The 26,575-nt window shown below is 48.1% G+C and overlaps 1 protein-coding gene across 1 annotated transcript in view; it reads left to right on the forward strand.

Moving 5' to 3' along the window:
* LOC308459079 (EH domain-containing protein 3) overlaps positions 1-23,600 on the forward strand; it is a 34,445-nt gene extending 10,845 nt beyond the window's left edge. The window contains exons 2-6 of the mRNA XM_080974163.1: positions 7,303-7,479; positions 11,847-11,944; positions 17,378-17,790; positions 19,902-20,066; positions 22,747-23,600. Of these exons, the coding sequence (XP_080830289.1) occupies positions 7,303-7,479; positions 11,847-11,944; positions 17,378-17,790; positions 19,902-20,066; positions 22,747-23,274 (1,381 nt within the window). The 3' untranslated portion in view covers positions 23,275-23,600. The remainder of the gene's footprint in view (positions 1-7,302; positions 7,480-11,846; positions 11,945-17,377; positions 17,791-19,901; positions 20,067-22,746) is intronic.
* The last annotated feature ends 2,975 nt before the right edge of the window (positions 23,601-26,575 follow it).

Raw genomic sequence — 26,575 nt, forward strand, 5'->3', positions numbered from 1 at the left:
CAGCCTGCATTCGCTCCATAAGACGCACACACATTTCCCCTTACTTTTTAGGAGGGAAAAAGTGAGTCTTATAGAGCAAAAAGTGCGTTGTGCGTTGATCCTCTGTCTTTCTTTCAGGTAGATAGTGCGTTGTGCGTTGTGCGTTGATCCTCTGTCTTTCTTTCAGGTAGAGACTGTCTTCTCCTCTTATTCCAAATACAATAGCAAAGAGATAGGCGGTCTTTTTAAATGCTAAGAAGGGCTTTGGGAACCGCAATTCAGAGGGACCAGAGTGACTCCATTTATGCTGTTGATAATGCCTGCTGAATAATGGGCTCATTGTGCATTTTAATTGCATACAGACCTGACGGATTTTTCTTAAACGCAGAAATCGTAATGGATATCAGCAGCTGGATGCATTTGGAGACAATTCTGAATCTCAGTTTAGATCCTCAATTCCCTGCACAGAATTTCAGAGCTGGAAGAGAGACCACAGGGATCAGACTTGGGTCACAGTCGAGAGGCTGAAATGGAATTGCCCGATAGTTGAAGCTAGATCGGGGAAAGCTGGGTGGGAGGTTGTCGAAACGGGGAAGTAAGGAGGCATACTGTGCTGAAGGTCGGTGAAGCAAGATGTTTGTGTCCGTCTCGTTCTGTCGATGTGCAACTCAGCCGCCCAAGGAGGTGTCGTAACTCTGCGGCGAAGCATTCGCTGCGTGCGCAGAGGGTCCCAGCTCCAGTCTCGCCTGCCTGAATCCCTGGAGCGCTGCTGCCAGTCCGTGCAAACAGTGCTGAGCTAAATAATAAAAAAATAATAATTTATTATTTACACCCTGCCCATCTGGCTGGGTTTCCCCAGCCACTCCGGGCGGCTTGCAACAGAAGATTAAAATACAGTGGTACCTCGGGTTACATATGCTTCAAGTTACATACGCTTCAGGTTACAGACTCCGCTAACCCAGAAATATTACCTCGGGTTAAGAACTTTGCTTCAGGATGAGAACAGAAATCGTGCGGCGGCAGCGGGAGGCCCCATTAGGTAAAGTGGTGCTTCAGGTTAAGAACAGTTTCAGGTTAAGAACAGACCTCCAGAACGAATTAAGTTCTTAACCCAAGGTACCACTGTACAATAACCTATTAAACATTAAAAGCTTCCCTAAACAGGGCTGCCTTCAGATGTCTTCTAAAGGTCTCGTGGTTGTTTTTCTCTTTGACATCTGGTGGGAGGGCATTCCACAGGGCAGGCGCCACCACCGAGAAGGCCCTCTGCCTGGTTCCCTGTAACTTGGCTTCTCGCAGGGAGAGAACCACCAGAAAGCCCTTGGAGCTGGACCTCAGTGTCCGGGCTGAACAATGTGGGTGGAGACGCTCCTTCAGGTATACTGGGTCGAGGCCGTTTAGGGCTTTCAAGGTCAACACCAACACTTTGAATTGTGCTCAGAAACGTACTGGGAGCCAGTGTAGGTCTTTCAGGACCAATGTTATGTGGTCCCGGTGGCCGCTCCCAGTCACCAGTCTAGCTGCCACATTCTGGATTAATTGCAGTTTCCGGGTCACCTTCAAAGGTAGCCCCACGTAGAGCGCATTGCAGTAGTCTAAGCAGAAGATAACCAGAGCATGCACCACACTGGCGAGACCGTCTGCGGGCAGGTAGGGTCTCATCCTGTGTACCAGGTGGACCCAGTGGCCTGACTCTGTAAAAGGCATCTTCCTATGTTAACCGAGGGGTTGTGTCTCGTGTGGGGCACAGATGGCAGAAGGGGATAGTCATGAAGTCATAGAGCTAAGTGGCACCCTGAAGGTCATCCATCTCAACCCCCTGCAATGCAGGAATCCTGTCCACAGCTGTCCCTGGGTGGGCTTGATCCACCAGCCCCCTCTGGTTAACAGCCAGGCGCACGGACGCATAGCACCACGGTCCAGCTGGCTGTCGCTGTGATTTGCTATAGTTGGCTGCGGCGAGTTGCTGTGGTTTGAGCCTGTCACCCCTCTTGATAATAAAATAAACACAGCTGTCTCCAGGAGTGCTGGCTGCCAGCGCTGGCCCAGTCACTCCCTTTTCTTTATTTGTTCAAAGCCTTTGTATCCTGCTCTTCAGCCGGAAAGGCTCTGTGAGCAGTTTGCAGACCGGCGAAGGCAGCCCAGCCCCGGCTTGTAATCCAAAAAGGACGCGACACAAAAGGAAAAGGGGATGGCGAGGGAAGAAGAAACAAGCGGACTCAAGGCGCCAAAATTCTTAACCTTGCGAGATTCTCGTAAATAACCGCTGTGGTGCAGAAACAGGCTGCTTGCGGTTGAGAAACAGGCCTTGGCAGGCCCCGAGAAATAGCTTGGCAGTGACTCTACCCTGGAAGCAGCAGCTGGAATTGACCATCCAAGGTGAGGCCTTGGCTGAACTGACTGGGGCTGATGGGAGTTGTAGTTCCAAACACCTGGAGGGTGCCATGCTAGCAAAAAACTGCCCTAGCCCTAGAGCCCTGAAAGCTCTTGCACTGCTCTCCTCCTAGACGCTTTCTTCTAGTTTGGCCAATGTAAACACACTCCTTTCCCTGGGCGTATCGATCCCGTCAGGTTGAAAAAAGTACCGTATTTTTCGCTCTATAAGATGCACTTTTCCCCTCTTAAAAAGTAAGGGGAAATGTGTGTGCGTCTTATGGAGCGAATGCAGGCTGCGCGGCTATCCCAGAAGCCAGAACAGCAAGAGGGATTGCTGCTTTCACTGCACAGCAATCCCTCTTGCTGTTCTGGCTTCTGAGATTCAGAATTTTTTTTTCTTGTTTTCCTCCTCCAAAAACTAGGTGCGTCTTGTGGTCTGGTGCGTCTTATAGAGCGAAAAATACGGTATTTCTATCGGTTCACATAGAAAGCAGTCTTCCCGCTGTCTGTCCCACAACGTCTCTGCCGTCTGGAGGTGCCTGCTTGGGGATCCTTGTATCTGGAATATTTTCACACACCAACAACACATCCTGTAGAATTCTATATTTTATCTGCACACTTGGAATGAATTTGTGGAACCAAAAAGTCGCGTTGAAAAATACGACTCTTGAGCTCTATTTTGGCCCCAAAACAGCAACTTAGGGATTCTGTTTTGGCGATTGTAACCTCGGTTTAAGGAGCTATTTGGCACCTATCTTATATACCTCAGGTTACAGACGCTTCGGGTTACAGACGATTCAGGTTACAGACTCCGCTAACCCAGAAATAGTACCTCGGGTTAAGAACTTTGCTTCAGGATGAGAACAGAAATTGTGCAGCAGCAGGAGGCCCCATTAGCTAAAGTGGTGCTTCAGGTTAAGAACAGTTTCAGGTTAAGAACGGACCTCCGGAACGAATTAAGTTCTTAACCCGAGGTACCACTGTATATAACACTGAACTGATGATCGTTGGCCATACAGCAGCACTTTTAACCACTTCCAAATTGAGGTGGGGACCCTGGAGCCTGGAGTGGAGGTCAAATGTGGCCCTTCTGTTCTCTCTTTCTGGCCCTTGAGATCCTCCCTGGGCCACCACCCCCTTCCTCAGCCACGCCTTCCCTGACTTATTTCTGCTGGATGTGTTTCCTTGAACTCCGAGACTGCCTCTTGCTCGCCTGGTTGGAGAGATGGGTGTGCGACTGTATTTTAGGGTTACCAGACGTCCCCGTTTCCCGGGGACAGTCCCCGGATCTGCGAATAAATCCCCGGACAAATTCCATCCCTGGAATGTCCCCGGATTTCATCTAATGTCCCCGGAAAATGCAGTCTCTTTTATATATATAATTTTTATTAACTTTCCAATAAAAACAAATTTATAACACAATTAAACATTAGGAACTCATCACACGTCTTTTTTCTTTTAGACTTCCATCAACATGTCTGATAATTTTCCGTAGTTATTACATATCTTCACATTTCTTAATTTATATTGCACTATGTATATCTTATCTTACCATGTTATTTAAACAATATTTCTACCAAACCTTCTTACAGAGCTTCTTGGAAACTTAGAAACGTTATATCATTATCACAAATATTTTTAATATATTCTGTAAATTTATTCCAGTCCTCAGTGAATCTTTGGTCCCGTCGGTTGCAAATCCTCCCTGTTAATCTGTCCAGTTCTGCGTAATCCATTAATTTCGTTCTCCATTCTTCAGTTGTGGGCATTTCTTCTTGTTTCCATTTCTGGGCCAGAAGAGTTCTAGCTGCTGTTACTGCATACAAAAATACTTTCTGATCCTTCCTTTTTATCTCACCACCTAGAATTCCTAATAGGAATGCTTCTGGTTTTTTAACAAATGTATATCTCAATATTTTCTTTATCTCATTATATATCATTTCCCAGAAGCACTTCATTTTTTTACATTCCCACCACATATGATAAAATGTCCCTTCTTTCTCCTTACATTTCCAACATTTATTACTCACTTTATACATCTTACTTAATTTGACTGGTGTTATATACCATCGATATATCATTTTCATAACATTTTCTTTAATTGTGGTGCACGAGAAAATGCAGTCTCAGCAGCCCGGAGCAGTTGGCTCTGTCTGGCTTCAGGAGCTGCTCAGAAATCCCCATGTGATGGTAGTGCAGGGGCTCTAAGATGCCGCTTCCGGGCTGCCTCCACCTTCCCTGACCCCAGCAACTAAGCTGCGAAGGGAGGCTTCATGCTGCCTATCGGAGCAGCCTCCCAACTCCTACTTGTGTGCAAGCAGGGATCTCTCAGCTGTGAAGGGAGGCTTCATGCTGCCTATCAGAGCTTGTGTGCAAGCAGGATGGGGCAGGGATCTCTCAGTTAGGCAACGGGAAGCCAGCTGAGGGATCCCCGCCCCCTCCTGCTTGCACGCAAGTAGGAGTGGGATTGGGGCTGCTCTGATGGGAAAGGGGGCATCGCGCTGCCCTAGCTTCGCCGCCGCTCTCGGCCCTCCTTCTCCGCCTTCCATGCCTGACCCACCGCACACTGCTTCCCCACCACCACCGAAGAACCAACAATTCGGGCTCATGGAGAAAGGAGATAGAAGCCTCAGAGGAAGGGGAAATGTGGCGGTTGAGGTCAAGGCAGCAGCTGCCCCTCTGCCACTGCCATCGCTGCAACATCAACGTCCAGAACGTAGTATTTATTCACCGTATTTTCCGCTCTATAAGACGCACCAGACCATAAGACGCACCTAGTTTTTGGAGGAGGAAAATACGGGGAAAAAATATTCTGAATCCCAGAAGCCAGAACAGCAAGAGGGATCGCTGCGCAGTGAAAGCAGCAATCCCTCTTGCTGTTCCTGACTTCTGGGATAGCTGCGCAGCCTGCATTCACTCCATAAGACACACACACATTTCCCCTTACTTTTTAGGAGGGAAAAAGTGAGTCTTATAGAGCAAAAAGTATGGTATTTCATTTAAAGTGTCCCCAGATTCATTGAAAAAAATCTGGTAACCTTACTGTATGTGGCCCTTCGGCTGCATATGTTTTCTCGCTGCCTGGTCTAAAACAGTCTTCACGGGCAGACCCGCGTAGAGTGCGTTGCAGTAGTCTAACTTGGAAGTTGCCTGTTTCGTTCGACCAGGCTGAATTCAAAGCACCTTCTGTCGTCGTCGCTGCCTATAACAGTACGCAGAATATTAACTTGCCGGCATGTGATTCTTCCACCGGTTGTGAGTACATCCTGTTTTCACTGCTGTGTTTTCTAAGCCTTTGCACTTGTATAGATTGTGGCTCACAAGAAAGTCCTTGTCTCTCTCTCTCTCTCTGCCCCCCCACCTCCTTCAGCCATCACCCTAGTACAATGAAATCCTTGTTCTTTTGAGATCTTGGGTACAAATTGCTCAGGTCTCCTTGGGTAGGGGGTGTAAATGATACTGTCCAGGTGTGTTTTTTCCGCCGCACCTGCGCAGGCTGGCTGCAGGTTTTGTCTTTTGTGCATCAAGTGTCCAGCTTTTCCTCATATTTCCTGGTCCGCTTGTCCTGGGGGCTTGGGGTGGGGGTTTCGGCGCTGTGTACGGCAGAATGTCGTTGATGCAAAAATAGTTCATTGCTGGTGGATAGCCCTAGGGCCAGATTTAGGTTTGATGAGGCCTTAAGCTACCGAAGGTAATGGGGCCCTGTATATATCCAGCTGCCTTTTGTCAACGACAAATTGTCACTGTTTTTTGTATTACAGTGGTACCTCAGGTTACATACGCTTCAGGTTACAGACTCCGCTAACCCAGAAATAGTACCTCGGGTTAAGAACTTTGCTTCAGGATGAGAACAGAAATCGTGCTCCGGCGGGGCAGAGGAAGGCCCCATTAGCTAAAGTGGTGCTTCAGGTTAAAGAACAGTTTCAGGTTAAGAACGGACCTCCGGAATGAATTAAGTACTTAACCCGAGGTACCACTGTACATGAAATCAATCAGTAGCCATAAGACTCGTACCCTTAGTCTATGCTGCCTAATCATCAGTCTACAAACACTCTTTAATATTAGATAACAGCAGGGGTAGGCAACCTAAGGTCTACCGTCCCTCAGACCATGTGGGGGGCCGGACTATATTTTGAAAAAAATATATGAACAAATTTCTATGCCCCACAAATAACCCAGAGATGCATTTGAAATCAAAGCACACATTCTACTCACGTAAAAACACCAGGCAGGCCCCACAAATAACCCAGAGATGCTTTTTAAATTGAAGGGCACATTCTACTCATGTAAAAATACGCCGATTCGCAGACCGTCCATGGGCCAGATTTAGAAGTTGATTGGGCCAGATCTGGCCCCCGGGCCTTAGTTTGCCTACCCATGATTAAAACAAACCAGGGTTCGTAAGCCGACAGCTTCAAATGGTGTGTTGTTGGCAGTAATGAAACCATAATAAATGTGATAAAATAAATCACAATTTAATAAACCAAAAGGTAAAGGGACCCCTGACCGTTAGGTCCAGTCTGGGGTTGCGATGCTCCTCTCTTTACTGGCTGAGGGAGCCAACGTTTGTCCACAGTTTTTCCGGGTCATGTGGCCAGCATGACTAAGCCGCTTCTGGCGAATCAGAGCAGCACACGGAAACGCCGTTTACCTTCCCACCGGAGTGGTACCTATTTATCTACTTGCACTTTGACGTGCTTTCGAACTGCTAGGTCGGCAGGAGCAGGGACCGAGCAACGGGAGCTCACCCCGTCGCGGGGATTCGAACCGCTGACCTTCTGATCAGCAAGCCCTAGGCTCTGTGGTTGGCATTTTGTATGGGTTAGGAGCTGCCTGCTAAAGGAGGCATCATCTAGCTTCAGATTTGCAACTAGCGGCCAACCTCTGAGCACGCAGCATCTTAAGTGGAACCAGTGGCATATCTCATGCTTTTATGTCTGTTCCTAGGTACCTCCTCGAGCAAGAATTTCCCGGTATGAGGATTGGTCCAGAGCCCACGACGGACTCCTTCATTGCCGTGATGCAGGGCGACGTGGAAGGCATAATTCCCGGGAATGCGCTGGTGGTAGATCCCAAGAAGCCTTTCAGGAAACTGAATGCCTTCGGCAATGCCTTCTTGAACAGGTCAGTGAGGAGCGCTCTGCTCTCAAGATAGATGATAGTAATAATAATAATAATAATAATAATTAATTTTTTATAGCCCGCCCATCTGGCTGAGTTTCCCCAGCCACTCTGGGCGGCTTCCAATCAAGTGTTAAAAACAATACAGCATCAAGTATTAAAAACTTCCCTAAACAGGGCTGCCTTCAGATGTCTTTTAAAGATAGGATAGCTGCTTATTTCCTTGACATCTGATGGGAGGGCGTTCCACAGGGCGGGTGCCACTACCGAGAAGGCCCTCTGTCTGGTTCCCTGTAACTTGGCTTTTCGCAGGGAGGGAACTGCCAGAAGGCCCTCGGCACTGGACCTCAGTGTCTGGGCAGAACGATGGGGGTGTAGACGCTCCTTCAGGTATACTGGACCGAGGCCATTTAGGGCTTTAAAGGTCAGCACCAAAACTTTGAATTGTGCTCAGAAACGTACTGGGAGCCAATGTAGGTCTTTCAAGACTGGTGTTATGTGGTGTTGGCGGCCGCTCCCAGTCCCCAGTCTAGCTGCCGCATTCTGGATTAGTTGTAGTTTCCGGGTCACCTTCAAAGGTAGCCCCACGTAGAGCGCGTTGCAGTAGTCCAAGCGTGAAATAACTAGAGCATGCACCACTTTGGCGAGACAGTCTGCGGGCAGGGAGGGTCTCATCCTGCGTACCAGATGGAGCTGGTAGACAGCTGCCCTGGACCACAGAATTAACCTGCGCCTCAATGGACAGCTGTGAGTCCAAAATGACTCCCAGGCTGCGCACCTGGTCCTTCAGAGGCACAGTTGCCCCATTCAGGACCAGGGAGTCCTCCACACCCGCCCGCCTCCTGTCCCCCTAAAACAGTACTTCTGTCTTGTCAGGATTCAACCTCAATCCGTTAGCCGCCATCCATCCTCCAACCACCTCCAGGCACTCACACAGGACCTTCACCGCCTTAAAGATAAAACTTTATTCACATTATCCAATGGCCATAGCAACAGTAAAACATTACAGTATACGCAGAAAAGGAAATTTGATATAAGAGCACAATTTAAAGTCCTGAATCAGCCGTCAGTTAGTACGACATGGCAGGGGCCAACCATGTCGTGAAGATCTCAAGCTCCTGGCTTGGCTACCTCAGGTTGTCCCCGAATTAGATAGCTAAACCCCCCCCCCCCCGCCGAGAAGAGAGGGACACTATAGCTCTACCAAACAGACCCCCACCGATAGAGCAAATGGGAGTTTTTTTTAGACAAAGTAGGGCTCCTAGACAAGGTGGAAATGATGGAAACAGGTCTCTTGAGGGAACAGGGTCTAAAGTTGCTGTCCTGGAACATAGCAGGCTGGCACGCAAAGAAGAATTTGTTGTTTAGCCGTGTCCGACTCTTGGTGACCCCCTGGACCAGAGCATGCCAGGCACTCCTGTCTTCCACTGCCTCCCGCAGTTTGGTCAGACTCATGTTGGTAGCTTCGAGAACACTGTTCCACTATCTCTTCCTCTGTCGTCCCCTTCTCCTTGTGCCCTCCATCTTTCCCAGCATCAGGGTCTTTTCCAGGGAGTCTTCTCTTCTCATGAGGTGGCCAAAGTATTGGAGTCTCAGCTTCAGGATCTGTCCTTCCAGTGAGCACTCAGGGCTGATTTCCTTCAGAATGGATAGGTTTGATCTTCTTGCAGTCCATGGGACTCTCAAGAGTCTCCTCCAGCACCAGAATTCAAAAGCATCCATTCTTCGGCCATCAGCCTTCTTTATGGTTCAGCTCTCACTTCCATACATCACGACTGGGAAAACCAGAGCTTTAACTATACGGACCTTAACCAACACCTAATGTCCTACCTTATGTAATTTGACATCATGCTCCACCAAGACACATGGCATTGCGACCCTATAATGCTTAATGGCTATAGTTGCCATTCTTTGCCTGCCACCTTCTCCTCAAGGGGAGGAAGGCCCAGCGGGGGTCTAGCCTGTTTTATCTCCACATTGCTACACCACATTACAACAGCTTCAACCTCTTGCAACTCACTTGCAGTGACCGTCCTACTCAAACTAAGGAGTGCCTCTTTATTGCTGGTCAACGTCTATATACCGCCATGCCAGAAAAAAGCTACCATTGAGGCCACTTGAGCAGATTTAGAGTCCTGTATAGAGTCTCTCGAATCCATCCATCCTCTTCTTCCCCTCCGCTCTCCAGAGCTGCTTTATAATGCAAAACAGTGATAATGCTCTATGGAACTCCCTGCCTGTTGACATCAGGCAGCAGGTGCCTTCCCTGTTTTCTCTTTTTGGCGCCTGCTACAAACGTCCTAGTTTAACGTCTGTTAAACCACAGAGCCTAGGACTTGCCGATCAGAAGGTCGGCGGTTCGAATCCCCGCAATGACGGGGTGAGCTCCCGTTGCTCGGTCCCTGCTCCTGCCAACCTAGCAGTTCGAAATCACACCAGTGCAAGTAGATAAATAGGTACCGCTCCGGCGGGAAGGTAAACGGTGTTTCCGTGTGCTGCTCTGGTTCGCCAGAAGTGGCTTAGTCATGCTGGCCACATGACCTGGAAGCTGTACACAGGCTCCCTCAGCCAATAAAGAGAGATGAGCGCCGCAACCCCAGAGTCGGCCACCATTGGACCTAATGGTCAGGGGTCCCTTTACTTTTACCTTTACAAACTTTCTTGCTTAGGCCAGCCTATTCTGATAGGTAGAATGCCGACATGTGTTGTAATCAAGTTTTTAGTTTATCTTTGATTCTAATGATGCTTCAAACAGTTTTTGTGTGTGTGTGCTGTTTTGAGGCAGGCGCCGAAAGGAACAATGTTTTTTGTGCGTGCCTTTGTCCCTGGCCAAATTTGCCTCCTGACTTTCCTGGCATTTACTTAGCCCCAGCGCTCTCTCAGATGCTAACTAGCAGGTCGGACTCCTGCCGGGGCAAAGGCTTAAAAGCAGGACAAACAAACCCTTGTGGCGAAACCCTAAATTTAACACATGAAAACATTTTTCTCGGCGGCTGCCTTTTAACTGTCGGAAGAGGGTGCAGAGAGTGGTGGAAGACAACTCTTAGCAGGGGGGCCTAGATCTGATTTATTGTTTGGACAGCTAAATAATCAAGAGCATTTCCTTCCAAAACATCAGGGCCAAGTCCAGGAGCCTGGTATTAAAGGGAAAGAGATATTCTGCTGTCTGCCTGTTACATACGGGGCTGGCCATGGTGGAGCATTAAACAAGTAGTTGTTTCCGGGTTTGGATTTCAGGATGGAGTTTTCCGTTTGGATTTCATTATTTTTCTTTGCTGGATTAATTGTTGTTGTTTAGTTGTTTAGTCATGTCCGACTCTTCGTGACCCCCTGGACCAGAGCATGCCAGGCACTCCTGTCTCCCACTGCCTCCCGCAGTTTGGTCAAACTCATGCTGGTCGCTTCGAGAAAACTGTCCCACCATCTCGTCCTCTGTCGTCCCCTTCTCCTTGTGCCCTCCATCTTTCCCAACATCAGGGTCTTTTCCAGGGAGTCTTCTCTTCTCATCAGGTGGCCAAAGTCTTGGAGCCTCAGCTTCAGGATCTGTCCTTCCAGTGAGCACTCAGGGCTGATTTCCTTCAGAATGGAGAGGTTTGATCTTCTTGCAGTCCATGGGACTCTCAAGAGTCTCCTCCAGCACCAGAATTCAAAAGCATCCATTCTTCAGAGATCAGCAATACCCTACCTTTTTTCCCAAGGAGCTCAAGGTGGCATACACTCGGTTAATCCCCAACAACACTGTGAGGTAGGCTAGGCAGAAAGACTGTGACAGGCCCACAGTCACCAAGGGAGCTTCAAGACCAGGTGGAGATTTGAACCCGGGTCTCCTAGGTCCTAGTCTGACAATCTACCCACTGGCCCACATTGACTCCATTGGGCTTGTTTTTACGGAAGATCAGAAGGTCAGCGGTTCGAATCCCCGCGATGGGGTGAGCTTCCGTTGCTCGGTCCCTGCTCCTGCCAACCTAGCAGTTCGAAAGCATGTCAAAGTGCAAGTAGATAAATAGGTACCGCTCCGGCGGGAAGGTAAACGGCGTTTCTGTGCACTGCTGTGGTTTCGCCAGAAGAGGCTTAGTCATGCTGGCCACATGACCCGGAAAAACTGTCTGCAGAAGCGGACAAACGCCGGCTCTCTCGGCCTGTAAAGCGAGAGGAGCACCGCAACCCCAGAGTCGTTCGCGACTGGACTTAACTGTCAGGGGTCCCTTTACCTTTACCCTTTAGTCTTCAGCACATGGAATGCGTTTAAGTGGAGAACTTCGGAGGAAAACCAGTGGGCCAAGGCTTAATTCTCACCCGAAATATTGTCCATGTTCTGTCCCTTGTATTACTTCGTTGTGACATTTTTCTTCTGCCTTTCCACCCCTTAGATTTGTTTGTGCACAGCTGCCAAATCCGGTTCTGGAGAGCATCAGTGTGATTGACACTCCAGGGATCCTTTCCGGGGAGAAGCAGCGAATCAGCCGAGGTAAAGTAAAAGGAGCAGCTTCTGTGGAAGGGACTGCCATTGCTGAGGAGTAAAAACTTAAGCACGTTGCAGAGTTCCCAAACGATAGACCAGAGGCAATTGATAACTTCATCCAGCAGAGCTCTACTGCTACTGAAGGCAAATCAGCATACAGTAGAACCTTGGTTTACGTTGCGAAAGAGGCAAACCTGGAAGTATTTTTCCGGGTTTCGCCGCTCGCGCATACGCAGAACAGGCACCTCCAGTTGCGGAAACCTCTTGATCCGACCAGAGCTCCGGAACGGATCCAGTCCGCAACCAGAGGTACCACTGTAATGGTCACAAATCCAATACATTCAGGATTGGCCCTGTCCATAAGAAATCCAGTTGCAGCAGACTTAACTTAAACTTACAATTACTCATAATAAGTCTAAACCAGGGGTCAGCAAACTTTTTCAGCAGGGAGCCGGTCCACTGTCCCTCAGACCTTGTGGGGGGCTAGACTATATTTTGAAAAAAAATGAACGAATTCCTATGCCCCACAAATAACCCAGAGATTCATTTTAAATAAAAGCACACATTCTACTTAAGTAAAAACACGCCGATTCCCGGACCGTCTGTGGGCCAGATTTAGAAGGCGAAGCCCAATAAAAGTAAAATCTCTCACTGCCTCCATTTCTTCCCCTTCTATTTGCCAGGAGGTGATGGGCCCAGTGGCCGTGATCTTCGTTGTTTTTTTTTTATGTTGAGCTTCAGACCATATTTTGCGCTCTCCTCTTTCACCCTCAATAAAAAGTTCTTTAATTCCTTCTCACTTTCTGTCATCCAGGTTGTGTCATCTGCACATCTGAGGTTGTTGATATTTCTTCCGGCAATCTTAATTCCAGCTTGGGATTCATAAATAAAATCTTGCTCAGGGTTTAAAGTCAACCTTTGTGGCTGTTTGAACCCGTGGCTGAGCCAAGTTTCACTCCAATGCCACGTTGAATAGCGGCTGCTGCCAGTGGTGCGTTCTCGGGTATTTAAAAGAAAAAAAGTTTTCTATAAATAGCTATCGTCCGTGTTGGTTCGGCTATAAATAGGCTTCTCTCTCGGGGTCTATCGATAATTACCTCAGCCGCTGACACCCTTGATATTTCTCACTCTGTTGGCCTGAATTTCTCTTTCCAAATGTCCCTTTTCTGTGCTCGTTAGTGAGCCAGGCCTGTGTGTGAAACGAGGCTTGACGCATTTTGCCAAGTCCTCCTGACCTTTCCAGTCATCCTTGAAGGTGGGAGAGACCGGCCAACTCTGAAAATTCATCAAGGCTCCTCTTTGCGAAGGTCTCCAGTCCCTTCTACGGCCTCTGAACCGCTAACGGACTCCAGAGCAAGAACATTTCTCCTTTTGTTGGACGCGGGGACAGTCTGGAAAAATCGTTTCGCCAACCTAGCTGTCTGTTTGGAGAAGGGCTCACTGGGAGATCACTTGCCTTGCATGCAGAAGGCAGTAAATCACATAAAGTAAATTATTAGGGGGGAAAACACAGGATCTGCACATGAGTTCCAGGCCTAATGAGCACAGCAAATCTTCTTCCATAATATCAATCGTTGTCGGTTAGTCGTTTAGTCGTGTCCACCTCTTCGTGACTCCCTGGACCAGAGCACGCCAGGCACTCCTGTCTTCCACTGCCTCCCGCAGTTTGGTCAAACTCATGCTGGTAGCTTCCAGAACACTGTCCAACCATCTCGTCCTCTGTTGTCCCCTTCTCCTTGTGCCCTCCATCTTTCCCAACATCAGGGTCTTTTCCAGGGAGTCTTCTCTTCTCCTGAGGTGGCCAAAGTCTTGGAGCCTCAGCTTCAGGATCTGTCCTTCCAGTGAGCACTCAGGGCTGATTTCCTTCAGAATGGAGAGGTTTGATCTTCTTGCAGTCCATGGGACTCTCAAGAGTCTCCTCCAGCATCATAATTCAAAAGCATCAATTCTTTGGCGATCAGCCTTCTTTATGGTCCAGCTCTCACTTCCATACATCACTACTGGGAAAACCATAGCTTGAACTATACGGACCTTTGTTGACAAGGTGATGTCTCTGCTTTTTAAGATGCTGTCTAGGTTTGTCATTGCTTTTCTCCCAAGAAGCAGGCGTCTTTTAATTTCGTGGCTGCTGTCACCATCTGCAGTGATCATGGAGCCCAAGAAAGTAAAATCTCTTACTGCCTCCATTTCTTCCCCTTCTATTTGCCAGGAGGTGATGGGACCAGTGGCCATGATCTTCGTTTTTTTTTTATGTTGACCTTCAAGCCATATTTTGCGCTCTCCTCTTTCAGATCAATTACAGTAATCCAATAAAAGCCACATTATCACAATACTGACTTACAATACAATTAAAAGAGCCAGTTATTAAAAGTCCAAATTAAACTATTCTAGGTGAGTTCCTGGGTGCTGGATTTCAGGGTGCCAAATTCTTATTTCTTTCTGCTTCCGTAATCTTGATTAATCCAGTTACAACAGTTCTGATCTTGCTCCTTCGTTCAGCAGCCACTGGTTTCTTGACTTTCGTTCGTAATTGCACATTTAATGAATTTTATTTGAGCAAGAGGAGCTTGCATCCTATAAAATTTCCCTGTGTGAGGTGTTTATTTTCCATATGTTTCTGCCTTCTTCCTGTTGTAATCCAGTCGAACCCAGCATCTCTGCTTCCACTTTTTCGTGCTCTCAAGGGCTGAAATTTCGGCTGCATCACACATGCCATCCTTTGTCATTATGGCAACAGCAAATTCTGCTGTACGGGCGTGGGGGGGTGAGCACTCTGCACATGCTCAGGTGCTCACTCACTAAATGACTGTGTGGAGGAGATCTCGGGTGCAACTAGCAGCAGAAAAGCTCAGTGCTGTCTGGGGGCGGGGGACTGATGGGAGCAGTAGTCGAAAAACACCTGGAGGGCACCAGGTTGACGAAGGCCTGAGTTAGTGAGTCTTAATGTTAGCATTGCTAGGGATGCAGGTGGCGCTGTGGGTTAAACCACAGAGCCTAGGACTTGCCGATCAGAAGGTCGGCGGTTTGAATCCCCGTGACGGGATGAGCTCCCGTTGCTCAGTCCCTGCTCCTGCCCACCTAGCAGTTCAAAAGCACGTCAGAGTGCAAGTAGATAAATAGGTACCGCTCCGGCGGGAAGGTAAATGGCGGTTCCGTGCGCTGCTCTGGTTCGCCAGAAGAGGCTTAGTCATGCTGGCCACATGACCCGGAAGCTGTACGCTGGCTCCCTCTGCCAATAAAGCGAGATGAGCGCCGCAACACCAGAGTCGGTCACGACTGGACCTAATGGTCAGGGGTCCCTTTACCTTTAATGTTAGTATTGTTCCTGCTCAGCAGCCTTTCTCAACCTGTGGGTCCCCAGATGTTGTTGGACTACAACTCCCATCACCCCTAGGTAGCAATGCCAGAGCTCAAGGATGATGGGAGTTGTAGTCCAACAAGATCTAGGGAGCCACAGGTTGAGAACCGTTGCAATACACATTGTCCGTCCCCTTATATAAACCAATTAAGTGGTCAGTTCTTGGAACAATTAAGAATGGGAGTGGTGCTTTTGCTAAGCGCTGACTTAGCCTTGCCAGAAAACCTTTCCAAGGCCTGTTTGATCAGTAGCAGGTTGCCAACATTGAGAGCACTTTCAGCAAGTTTGCCTTTTAAGCGTCGCTGTCCGAAGAAATTAGAAAATCTGAAATTGTTGACGGACCTGGTATGGTTGCAAAACCAACAAATTATTGGGGGTCAAGACTGGAATATTTTGGAGAGAGAGAGAGAGAAACTAATTCCCCTTTCTTAATAAATCGTTCAGAACCCCGAAGCATAATCATTCCAGTTCTTTTCGGAATGGTTTTTATGGGGCCTCTTCCAACTCTACAGTTCTTATTATTCCATATGTATCCAGCTGCAGCGATTGAGCCAAAATGACCCCCTCCTGTGCAGCAACGTAGAGAGATCCGAATCTGGGTCGTACGACGAGCCCTTGAGCGAGACTTGAACCCGGGACATGCCCTGTGCTGCTTTGTCTTAATGCAAATGTTAGTTCTGGAAGCCTGACCTGCAAGCATCTCTTTTCCCTTTGGCTGAGAAAAGCAGGGCAGATGTAAGGCTGTGAAAAGCCGCTTGTGCAATTTTCCCTCGGGATTCGCTGCAGCCAGAGTATTCCCACTGTGTCCTTTTCTGCTATTTGTTAAGTTTTTCCTTTGGAGAAATAAGAAGCAGCTCTCGCCCTGGAGCAGCAGTTCCTGGCTAGGAAGAACATGCATAATTTTTCACCTTTATATACAGTGGTACCTTGGTTCACAAACGCCTTGGAACCCAAACACTGCAAACCCAGAAGTGTTCCGGTTTACGAACTTTTTTCAGAAGCCGAACATGCTCCGTTTTGAGTGTTATGCTTCTGATTTGAGTGCCACACTTTCGTTCTGAGTGTTACGCTGAGGCCCGTCTGTTTTTGCTATTTATTTTGCGTTTTTGTGGCTCTTTTTTTCTTTTTGTGTGGAACCCAGTTCAGCTACTGATTGATTGTGTGACTGCAGTACATTGTTTATTGTTTTCATTTTATGGATCAATGGCCCTGTTAGATAGTAAAATTCATGTTAAATTGGTATTTTCGGGGTCGTTTTTAAAAGTCTGGAACGGATTAATCCATTGCTTTCTATGGGAGAGCGTGCTTCGGTTTTGGAATGGTCTTCTGGAACGGACTAAGTTTGAGAACCAAGGTACCACTGCATTACAAAGGCACGAGAACTTTGAATTACGCCTGGAAATGAACCGGTGACTGATGTGGCTGTTTTAAAACAGGCGTTATAGGAGATCTACATGGAACCCTGGTCAGTTTTGGACCAGGTGAAGTTTCTTAGTCGCCTTCAAGGCCAGTCCATGCAGAGTACATTGCAGTAACCCAATATGGAATTCTACTCAATATGGAATTCTACTCAATATGGAATTCTACTCAATATTGATCCAGAGCAGAACTCTGACATATAGTTAGCAGAGTAAGAACTTAAGCACATTGTTCGGTTTGGTTCTCTATAGAACCATCTCGCTCTATAGGCCGAGGGAGCCTGTGTACAGCTTCCGGCTCATGTGGCCAGCATGACTAAGCCGCTTCTGGCGAACCAGAGCAGCGCACGGAAATGCCGTTTACCTTCCTGCCGGAGCGGTACCTATTTATCTACTTGCACTTTGACGTGCTTTCGAACTGCTAGGTTGGCAGGAGCAGGGACCGAGCAACGGGAGCTCACCCCGTCGCGGGGATTCGAACCGCCGACCTTCTGATCGGCAAGTCCTAGGCTCTGTGGTTTAACCCACAGCGCCACCCGCGTCCTCGCAGGAATATGTAGCTGCCCCTTATTACATGGATGGCCTTAGCGTTTTGAGCTCCACAACCGACGGAGCCATCCCTGGTGTTCTGACGGGACTCCCCTCTCTCCTTCCCCGACCTAGGCTACGACTTCGCCGCCGTCCTGGAGTGGTTTGCCGAGCGGGTGGACCGCATCATCCTCCTCTTCGACGCCCACAAGCTGGACATCTCGGACGAGTTCTCCGAGGTCATCAAAGCCCTGAAGAACCACGAGGACAAGATGAGGGTGGTGCTCAACAAGGCGGACCAGATCGAGACACAGCAGCTGATGAGGGTCTACGGGGCGCTCATGTGGTCGCTGGGGAAGATCGTCAACACGCCCGAGGTCATTAGGGTCTACATCGGCTCCTTCTGGTCTCACCCGCTCCTCATCCCCGATAACCGCAAGCTCTTCGAGGCAGAGGAGCAGGACCTCTTCAGGGATATCCAGAGCCTGCCCCGAAACGCAGCCCTCCGGAAACTGAACGACCTCATTAAGCGGGCAAGGCTGGCCAAGGTGAATGTCTGTCTGTCTGTCTGTCTGTCTCTCTCCCCAGTGGCCTATTCCTTTTTTTAAAAAAAATTCAAAATTATAACGACATATTATCCAAAAACACATCATTCTTGTTCCCCCCCCCCCATTTGTCCTCCCTCCCACCCCCCCACAAAACCCACCCACCCCCCGACTTCCCTCAGTTCCAGTCTTTGGTTTCTCTAAGAATGCTGTTTTCTGCATGTTACAAAGTTGTATAGATCCTCAAACTATTTAGCTGATTATTATCAATAAAAGGTTTGTGAATGTTTATTCAAAACCTGCCAAGGAGTCCAGTTCGCTTTGTTGCGTCTTCAGATCCTTTGTAAAGGGTTCCCATTCATCTTTAAATGTTATCCTTGTCCCGTAGCTTGTATGTCAGTTTTGCCAGTTCTGCCTAGTCCGTCAATTTTTCTTGCCATGATTCTTTAGTTGGGGTTTCTTCAGTCTTCCATCCTTGTGCTACCAGAACTCTCGCGGCTGTTGTCGCATACATGAAGATGTTTTTCAATCCTGAAGGGATTTTCAGAAGCAGGTACACAAGGAAAGTTTTCTCTGCACACTTGGCCAGTCCCAGAGATTAGCCTAGCGTTCCTCAAACTTGGGTCCCCCGGCTGCTGTCGGACTACAACTCCCATCTTCCCTAGCTTCCAGGACCCAGTGGTCAGGGATGATGGGAGTTGTAGTCCAGCGGCAGTTGGAGACCCACATTTGAGAAAGGCCTCCTCTAAGCACCACATCACGCTGGCTCTGGTTATACAGTGGAACCTCAGTTTTCGAACGTAATCCATTCCGGAAGGCCATTCAACTTCCGAAACGTTTGAAAACCGAGGCAGTCTGCAAATTTACAGACAAAATTGATAAAAATTCAGTGGTACCTCAGTGGAAGCCGTTCGACTTCCGAGGCGCGTTCAAAAACGGAAGCGTTTACTTCCAGGTTTTTGGCATTCGAGTTCCGGAACATTTGTCAACGGAGACGTTTGAAAACCGAGGTACTGCTATAATTTTGCATTTACAGGCTGCTTTCTACCCCTTTTTTCTGTTTGTCCTCATCATGAGACTGAGGATAGCTTGACCTAAGGAACTGTGCTGCGCTCAAAGCACCCAAGAAATGTCACAACGGAAAAAGTATTTTGAAACAGAGTGTTGCAAGGCATCTGTTTCGTCCCGCGTCCTGCTCAGAAACATGCAAAATAAAATAAAATTCAACTGTGTCTACCTGAGAACCAGTGTGACGTAGTGCAGCCTTTGCTAACCTGAGGGCTTCCAGATATTTTGGATTGCAGATCCCATCAGTCCCATAAAAAGATGGTTTGGGGAAGATGCTCAACATACCTGAGATTATCAGGGACCCAGGTTTGAGGAAAAACTGGGCTAGAGAGCCAGACTAGGACCTGGGAGACGAGAGACAAATCCTGACTCGGCTGTGAAGCTCATTGCGTTAGCTGCTGTCTCTTAGCCTAATCTACCCATAGCTGTCAAGTGTCCCTTATTTGGCGGGACAGTCCCTTATCCCAGCGCCATGTCCCGCTGCTGTCCCTTATTGATGAGACTTCATTTGGCTGCTGGCTGGGCTTTCTGCCTTTGGCTCAGAAGGGCTCAGAAGTTGAACATACCTGTGCCTGGAAAATCCCTTATTTTGGCTGCTGATCCCTTATTTTCAAATCTGAAAATGACAGCTATGAATCTACCTCGTAGGGTTATTGGGATTAAATGGGAAAGGGGGAATCACCTTGAGCTCTTTGCAGAAATAGAGGAGAATATTTGGGCAGGAGGGATGGAGAATCAGATGAGAATGAGGTGGTGTTGTTGTCTTAAAAAAACACAAAATATTTAGAAGAACAACTTTATTATTACAGTCACAGACCAGTTCTGGGTCACTTCATAAAACACAACAGGGATACACTGAATTGCAGTTGGGTGTAACAGAGACAATTCAGATATAGCGGCAGTTAAAAAAATATATTAAATCTTGCTTGCTGAAATATAACCTAAAATTATCATTTAAAACCTTAATCATTTTGGTAGTACAGCTTGTTCCCTAAGTTTTATGGCAGTCGCAAAGTATTTACACCTCCTTTCTGTGATGTCCTTAGGTCCACGCCTACATCATTAGCTCCCTTAAGAAGGAAATGCCCTCGGTGTTTGGGAAAGACAACAAGAAGAAAGAGCTCGTGAACAATTTGGGCGAGATCTACGGGCGCATCGAACGGGAGCATCAGATTTCGCCGGGAGACTTTCCCAATCTGAAGAAGATGCAGGTGACTGCCAGGAAAAACAAAGCGCATCTGAGAACCGGGACGGAAAACTCCTCAGTTTCACTTGCACAGAGGGAGGTCTGAGGCAAAGATGAACTTTGCTGCCCACCTTGGCTAGAACGTTCCGGTTTGGAAGGAATGCTTTCCTTTCGGCCAGAAGAGAAATCCCATTTTCGGTTCAGATTATCGTTCTGGGGAGGAAGGGGGGAAACACAGCCTGCCTTCTAAATTTCAGAGTCAGATTAATCATAGAATTGTAGAGTTCGAAATTGGGGACCCCTGAGGTCCTCTAGTCCAACCCCCTGCAATGCAGGAATCTCAGCTGAAGCGTCTGTGATAGATGGCCATCCCATCTCTGCTTTAAAATCTCCAAGGAAAGAGAGTCCATCGGAGGAAGTCCCATCCTACTGTCAAACGGCGATTGCTGTCAAAAAGCTCTTCCTAACCTTGAGTTCGAATCGCCTTTCTTGTAATTTTAATCCGCTGTCGTAATCAGAATTATATTTCATACCCCACCCATCTGACTGGGTTTCCCCAGCCTCTCTGGGCAGCTTCCGACATAATAAAAACACAGCAACATGTCAAATGTTAAAAGCTTCCCGATACAGGGCTGCCTTCAGAAGTCTTCTAAAAGTTGTGTAGTTATTCATCTCCTTGACATCTGCTGGGAGAGCGTTCCACAGCGCAGGCGCCACCACTGAGAAGGCCCTGTAACTTGGCTTCTCGCAGGGAGGGAACCGCCAGAAGGCCCTCGGAGCTGGACCTCAGTGTCCGGGCCAAACGATGGGGGTGGAGACGCTCCTTCAGGTTTAATGGGCCAGAGCCATTTAGGGCGTTAAAAGTCAACGCCATCGACAGCCCTCCAGATATTTGAAGATGGCTATCCTATCACCTCCGAGTTTCCTCTTCCAGGCTAAATGTACCCAGCTCCCTCGACCATTCCTCATAAGGCCGTTGTTCTCAAAGGGTGTGGCACGCCACAGTGGTGTGGTCGGATGTGATGACAATTGTGGCAGGAAGATTCAAGAACAATCAAAGAAGCATTAAAACGTTTCAGTGTAGTATAATATCAAAATAATTTTGGGGGATATTCAACCAGGACTGGGATGCGGGTGGCGCTGTGGGTTAAACCACAGAGCCAAGACTTGCCGATCAGAAGGTCGGCGGTTCGAATCCCCGTGACGGGGTGAGCTCCCGTTGCTCGGTCCCTGCTCCTGCCAACCTAGCAGTTCAAAAGCACGTCAAAGTGCAAGTAGATAAATAGGTACCGCTCCGGCAGGAAGGTAAACGGCGTTTCCGTGTGCTGCTCTGGTTCACCAGAAGCGGCTTAGTCATGCTGGCCACATGACCCGGAAGCTGTACGCCGGCTCCCTCGGCCAGTAAAGCGAGATGAGCGCCGCAACCCCAGAGTCGGCCACGACTGGACCTAATGGTCAGGGGTCCCTTTACCTTTACAACCAGAACTAGTACCTAGGCCTCTCTTCAAGAGCTTTGGCCATTCTTCTGTGCTTCTCTGCAACATATTGTCATGAAGAGGGATTTCCAACTCTGACAAATAGGAAAGATCAGAAAAGAGAAAGCCTTCTTGGTGCTGATGAGGGGATCACAGTTAGTTTGTCTCAAGTCAGACCTAATAGAAGTGAGATTACCCTGCAAAAGCCAGTTCACACTTCTCATTAAATCTTCCAGGTATGGATAGGTATATTTTCAAAACCAGGCACTGCTAGGAGTTGTTTCCTCCCCCAACCAAACATATTTATTGCCAATTTAAAAATCAGTGTGGCGAATTTTTATTCCGGAGGGAAAACGTTTGAGAGCTACTTCTCAGGAGGCTGAGAATTGAAATACCTTCTAAAATCAATTCAGAATCAAATTCATGGCAACCATTGGGCTAGAGTTCTGTGAGGATTACCAAAGGAGGAGGTGAGACTGTGCCTTGGCCAAAGGCCTGGTGGAACAGCTCTGTCTTGCAGGCCCTGCGGAAAGATGTCAAGTCCCGCAGGGCCCCAGTCTCTTGGGACAGAGCGTTCCATCAGATCAGAGCCAGTACTGAAAAGGCCCTGGCTCTGGTTGAGGCAAGCCTAACCTCCCTGTGGCCCGGGACCTCCAAGATGTTTTTGTTTGAAGACCGTAAGGTCCTCCATGGGACATACCAGGTGAGGCAGTCCCGTAGGTACGAGGGTCCTAGGCCGTATAGGGCTTTAAAGATTAAAACCAGCACCTTGAACCTGATCCTGTACTCCACCGGGAGCCAGTGCAGCTGGTATAGCACCGGGTGAATGTGATCCCGCCGCGAGGACCCCGTAAGGAGTCTCGCAGCGGCATTCTGCGCCCGCTGGAGTTTCTGGGTCAGTCTCAAGGGCAGCCCCACGTAGAATGAGTTACAATAATCAAGTGTGGAGGTGACCTCGCGTGGATCACAGCAAGGTCAGGGCGAGAGAGGTAAGGAGCCAACTGCTTAGCTTGGCGGAGATGGAAAAATGCCGCCTTTGTTATAGCTGCAATCTGCACCTCCATGGAAAGGGAGGTGGCAAAGATTACACCCAAACTCTTAACGGACGGTGCTGGCACTAATTGCGCCCCCGCAGGAGATGGCCCCCCAATCCCATATCATCCCGACCCAGCCAAAAGTGATTGCGATCCCCTGTCTTAATGCTGAATTGCCCGTCGCTCTGTCTTTCAGGAGCAGCTACAGGGCCAAGACTTCAGTAAGTTCCAGCCCTTGAAGAGCAAACTGCTGGATGCCGTTGAGGATATGCTTGCCAGTGATATCGCGCAGCTGATGGTGCTGGTGCGCCAGGAGGAGTCCCAGCGGCCCGTGCAGATGGTGAAAGGGGGCGCCTTCGAGGGCACCCTGCACGGCCCCTTTGGGCACGGCTACGGCGAGGGCGCCGGCGAAGGGATCGACGACGCCAACTGGGTGGTGGCCAGGGACAAGCCCATGTACGACGAGATCTTCTACACGCTTTCGCCGGTGGACGGGAAGATCACTGGCGCCAACGCCAAGAAGGAGATGGTGAGGTCCAAGCTGCCGAACACTGTCTTGGGCAAGATCTGGAAACTGTCTGACATCGACAAAGACGGGATGCTTGACGACGAGGAGTTTGCTTTGGCCAACCACCTCATCAAAGTCAAGTTGGAAGGCCACGAGTTGCCGAACGAGCTCCCGTCTCACCTCATCCCTCCGTCGAAGAGGAAACTGACAGAGTGAGAGGGTGGCGGGGAGGAATTGTGGGGTTTTGGGTGGGTGGGTAAATCAAATATACCTAATTGAGATGTGGAGCTGGCTTCTGGCTTCCAATAACGTCCAGGCGTGGTGAGGAACCTGGTGCAATATTTTGGAGCAGGCGTGAGGAACCTTTGGCCTTCCAGATGTTGTCGAACTGCAACCCCCTGGTTACGTGAAACATCTTCAATGAACACACAAGACGTAACCGGCTGTACATTTGAAAAAATAATATATACTATTCATTGTATTGAATTGTAGATTTCAACAGAAGTAGCTCATAAAGTTCAACGAGAAATAATAATAATTTATTATTTATACCCCGCCCATCTGGCTGGGTTTCCCCAGCCACTCTGGGCAGCTTCCAACAAAACACTAAAATACAATAACCTATTAAACATTAAAAGCTTCCCTAAACAGGGCTGCCTTCAGATGTCTTCTAAAAGTTTGGTAATTATTTTTTTCTTTGACATCTGGTGGGAGGGCGTTCCACAGGGCAGGTGCCACTACCAAGAAGGCCCTCTGCCTGGTTCTCTGTAACTTAGCTTCTCGCATTGAGGGAACCACCAGAAGGCCCTCGGAGCTGGACCTCAGTGTCTGGGCTGAACGATGGGGGTGGAGACGCTCCTTCAGGTATACTGGACTAAGGCCGTTTAGGGCTTTCAAGGTCAGCACCAACACTTTGAATTGTGCTCGGAAACGTAGTGGGAGAAAAGTAGAAGACCCGGTGGATCGGTTCATTCTCTTAATCAGTTTATGCATAAGGTCCATATATGTGAAAGTGTCTATTCCACCTGTCTGTTCATAAGAGTCCAACAATCCACATGAAAGGTTGTTGCAGTTCCACATAATCCTTTCACGGAGTCTAAGACAAGGATTTCCGGAATATTAGCCTTGTTTTGCCATGCTAGGCTTCATCAGTAGTACAAACTCTAGGTAATGCAAATAAATCTGGAAACGATGCCTTATGAGGAACGGCTAAGGGAGCTGGGCATGTTTAGCCTGGAGAAGAGGAGGTTAAGGGGTGATATGATAGCCATGTTCAAATATATAAAAGGATGTCACATAGAGGAGGGAGAAAGGTTGTTTTCTGCTGCTCCAGAGAAGCTGACACGGAGCAATGGATCCAAACTACAAGAAAGAAGATTCCACCTAAACATTAGGAAGAACTTCCTGACAGTAAGAGCTGTTCGACAGTGGAATTTGCTGCCAAGGAGTGTGGTGGAGTCTCCTTCTTTGGAGGTCTTTAAGCAGAGGCTTGACAACCATATGTCAGGAGTGCTCTGATGGTGTTTCCTGCTTGGCAGGGGGTTGGACTCGATGGCCCTTGTGGTCTATTCCAACTCTATGATTCTATGAAATACAATATCATAATCTCACACATTTTTACAAGTAAAATAATACAAAAACTGTCAACAACTGTACATACCACATACGATATCAGAGGACAGTGGATCTTATAGCATAGAACTTTAGATCTGATATTTGATTACGTTTTTGTATGAGGTGCATTACTGTTTATATGTGGAACATCTGAGAATGGATTCAGTTTGTTTTACTTCTGCGGTGCCATATGGGTCACTTTAAGAAAGAAATTTTTCTATCTGTTGATTGCCAACACCTGTTACTCGAATCAAAATATTGTGCTTGTCCATATAACTCTGTAAATGTTGTTGCTTACAGCAGCTACTACTATGCTATAAGATCCACTGCCCTGTGATATCATATATGGTATGTACGGTTGTTGACGGTTTTTATCGTATTTATTTGCATTACCTAGAGTTCATACTACTGATGAAGCTTCTGCGTTTTTCGTTGAACTTTATGAGCTACTTCTGTTGAAATCTACAATTCAATACAATGAATAGTATATATTATTTTTTCAAATGTACAGCCGGTTACGTCTTGTGTGTTTATTGAACTGCAACCCCCAGCAGGAAGTATGGCCAGCCGCCAGGGATGGTGGGAGTTGCAGTTGGAATCGTAGAATTGTGGAGTTGGAAGAGGAATCGTAGCTAAAGCATTCCTGACAGATGACCGTCCAAACTCTGTTTCAGAGTCTCCAGTTAAGGAGAGCCCAACACCTTCTGAGGGAGTCCATTCCACTATGTAATAACTCTCACTGTCGGAAAGTTCTTCCTGATGTTTAGTCGGAATCTCCTTCCTCGTAATTTGAATCCATCCGTTCGAGTCCTGACCTCTGGAGCAGCAGAAAACAGCTGCTCCAGAGGTCAGGACTCGAACGAATGGATTCAAATTACAAGGAAGGAGATTCCGACTAAACATCAGGAAGAACTTTCCTCTTCCATGGGACAGCCCTTGAGATATTTGAAGATGGTTCTCATATCTCCTCTTTTCCAGGCTAAACATCCCCAGCTCCTTCAACCGTTCCTCATCAGGCATGGCTTCCAGTCCCTTGATTATCCTCTCCACATACTCTAGCTCAGGGGTCGGCAAACTAAGGCCCGTGGGCTGGATCAGGCCCAGTTGCCTTCAGGATCCAGCCCGCGGACTATCCGTGGATCGGCGTGGGGATTGTTTGTTCGGGCTGCGCCATTCCCCCCCCCGCCATTCCATTCCCCCCCACACACACACACCGCTCCTCCTCCTTCTCCCTCCCTCCTCCCGGTTTCTCCCTGCCTTGCCTAGAGAAGGAAGGGGGCTGGCTGAGCACCATTTTAAGCAGCCCCTCTCTGGAGCCAGCTCTTTTGCGCCACTCATCTTCCCTCCGCCACCGCCACTCTGGTGCTCCTGCGGGCCAGAGAGCGGAGTGGACAAACTTGCTCTGCCTACTAAGCAATGGCGGCAGCGGCGGCAGCCCCTGGGAGGTAAGCGCAGCGGCTGGGACTGGAGGTGGGGGGTGAGGAGGAAGAGGACTGTTTGTCCCCCTCGCCTCTTCTTCCAGCTTCCCCCTACCAGTGATGCTTCTCTCTTTCCCCCCCCAATTTTTTTTTATTGGTTTTCCAAAATTTTCAAACAAACAAACATCTTAATTGTACTTAATCCAATCTTAGTAACATTGTTAAGTGACTTCCTCAAATCCCCCTGGCTGAATTTCAGCGTATATCTTTGTAGCAGTTTTCCAAAACCAATTTTCTCATAAAATTAACTTAATCCCTTAACATCTTTCTTTCTTTTCATTTTAACTTGAAACATGTTATTCTCTAACAATACATATTTAAATCCTAAGCCTATCTGAGATTTGCAAATTTTTCCAATGAAGTTATCTTAACATATTTAACTAAATAGTCCTTAAATTTCCTCCAGTCCTCTTGAAACTCCTCTT

The sequence above is a fragment of the Podarcis pityusensis genome (assembly GCF_964106645.2).
Source record: "Podarcis pityusensis genome assembly, chromosome: 12".
In the NCBI taxonomy this organism is placed as follows: domain Eukaryota; kingdom Metazoa; phylum Chordata; class Lepidosauria; order Squamata; family Lacertidae; genus Podarcis; species Podarcis pityusensis.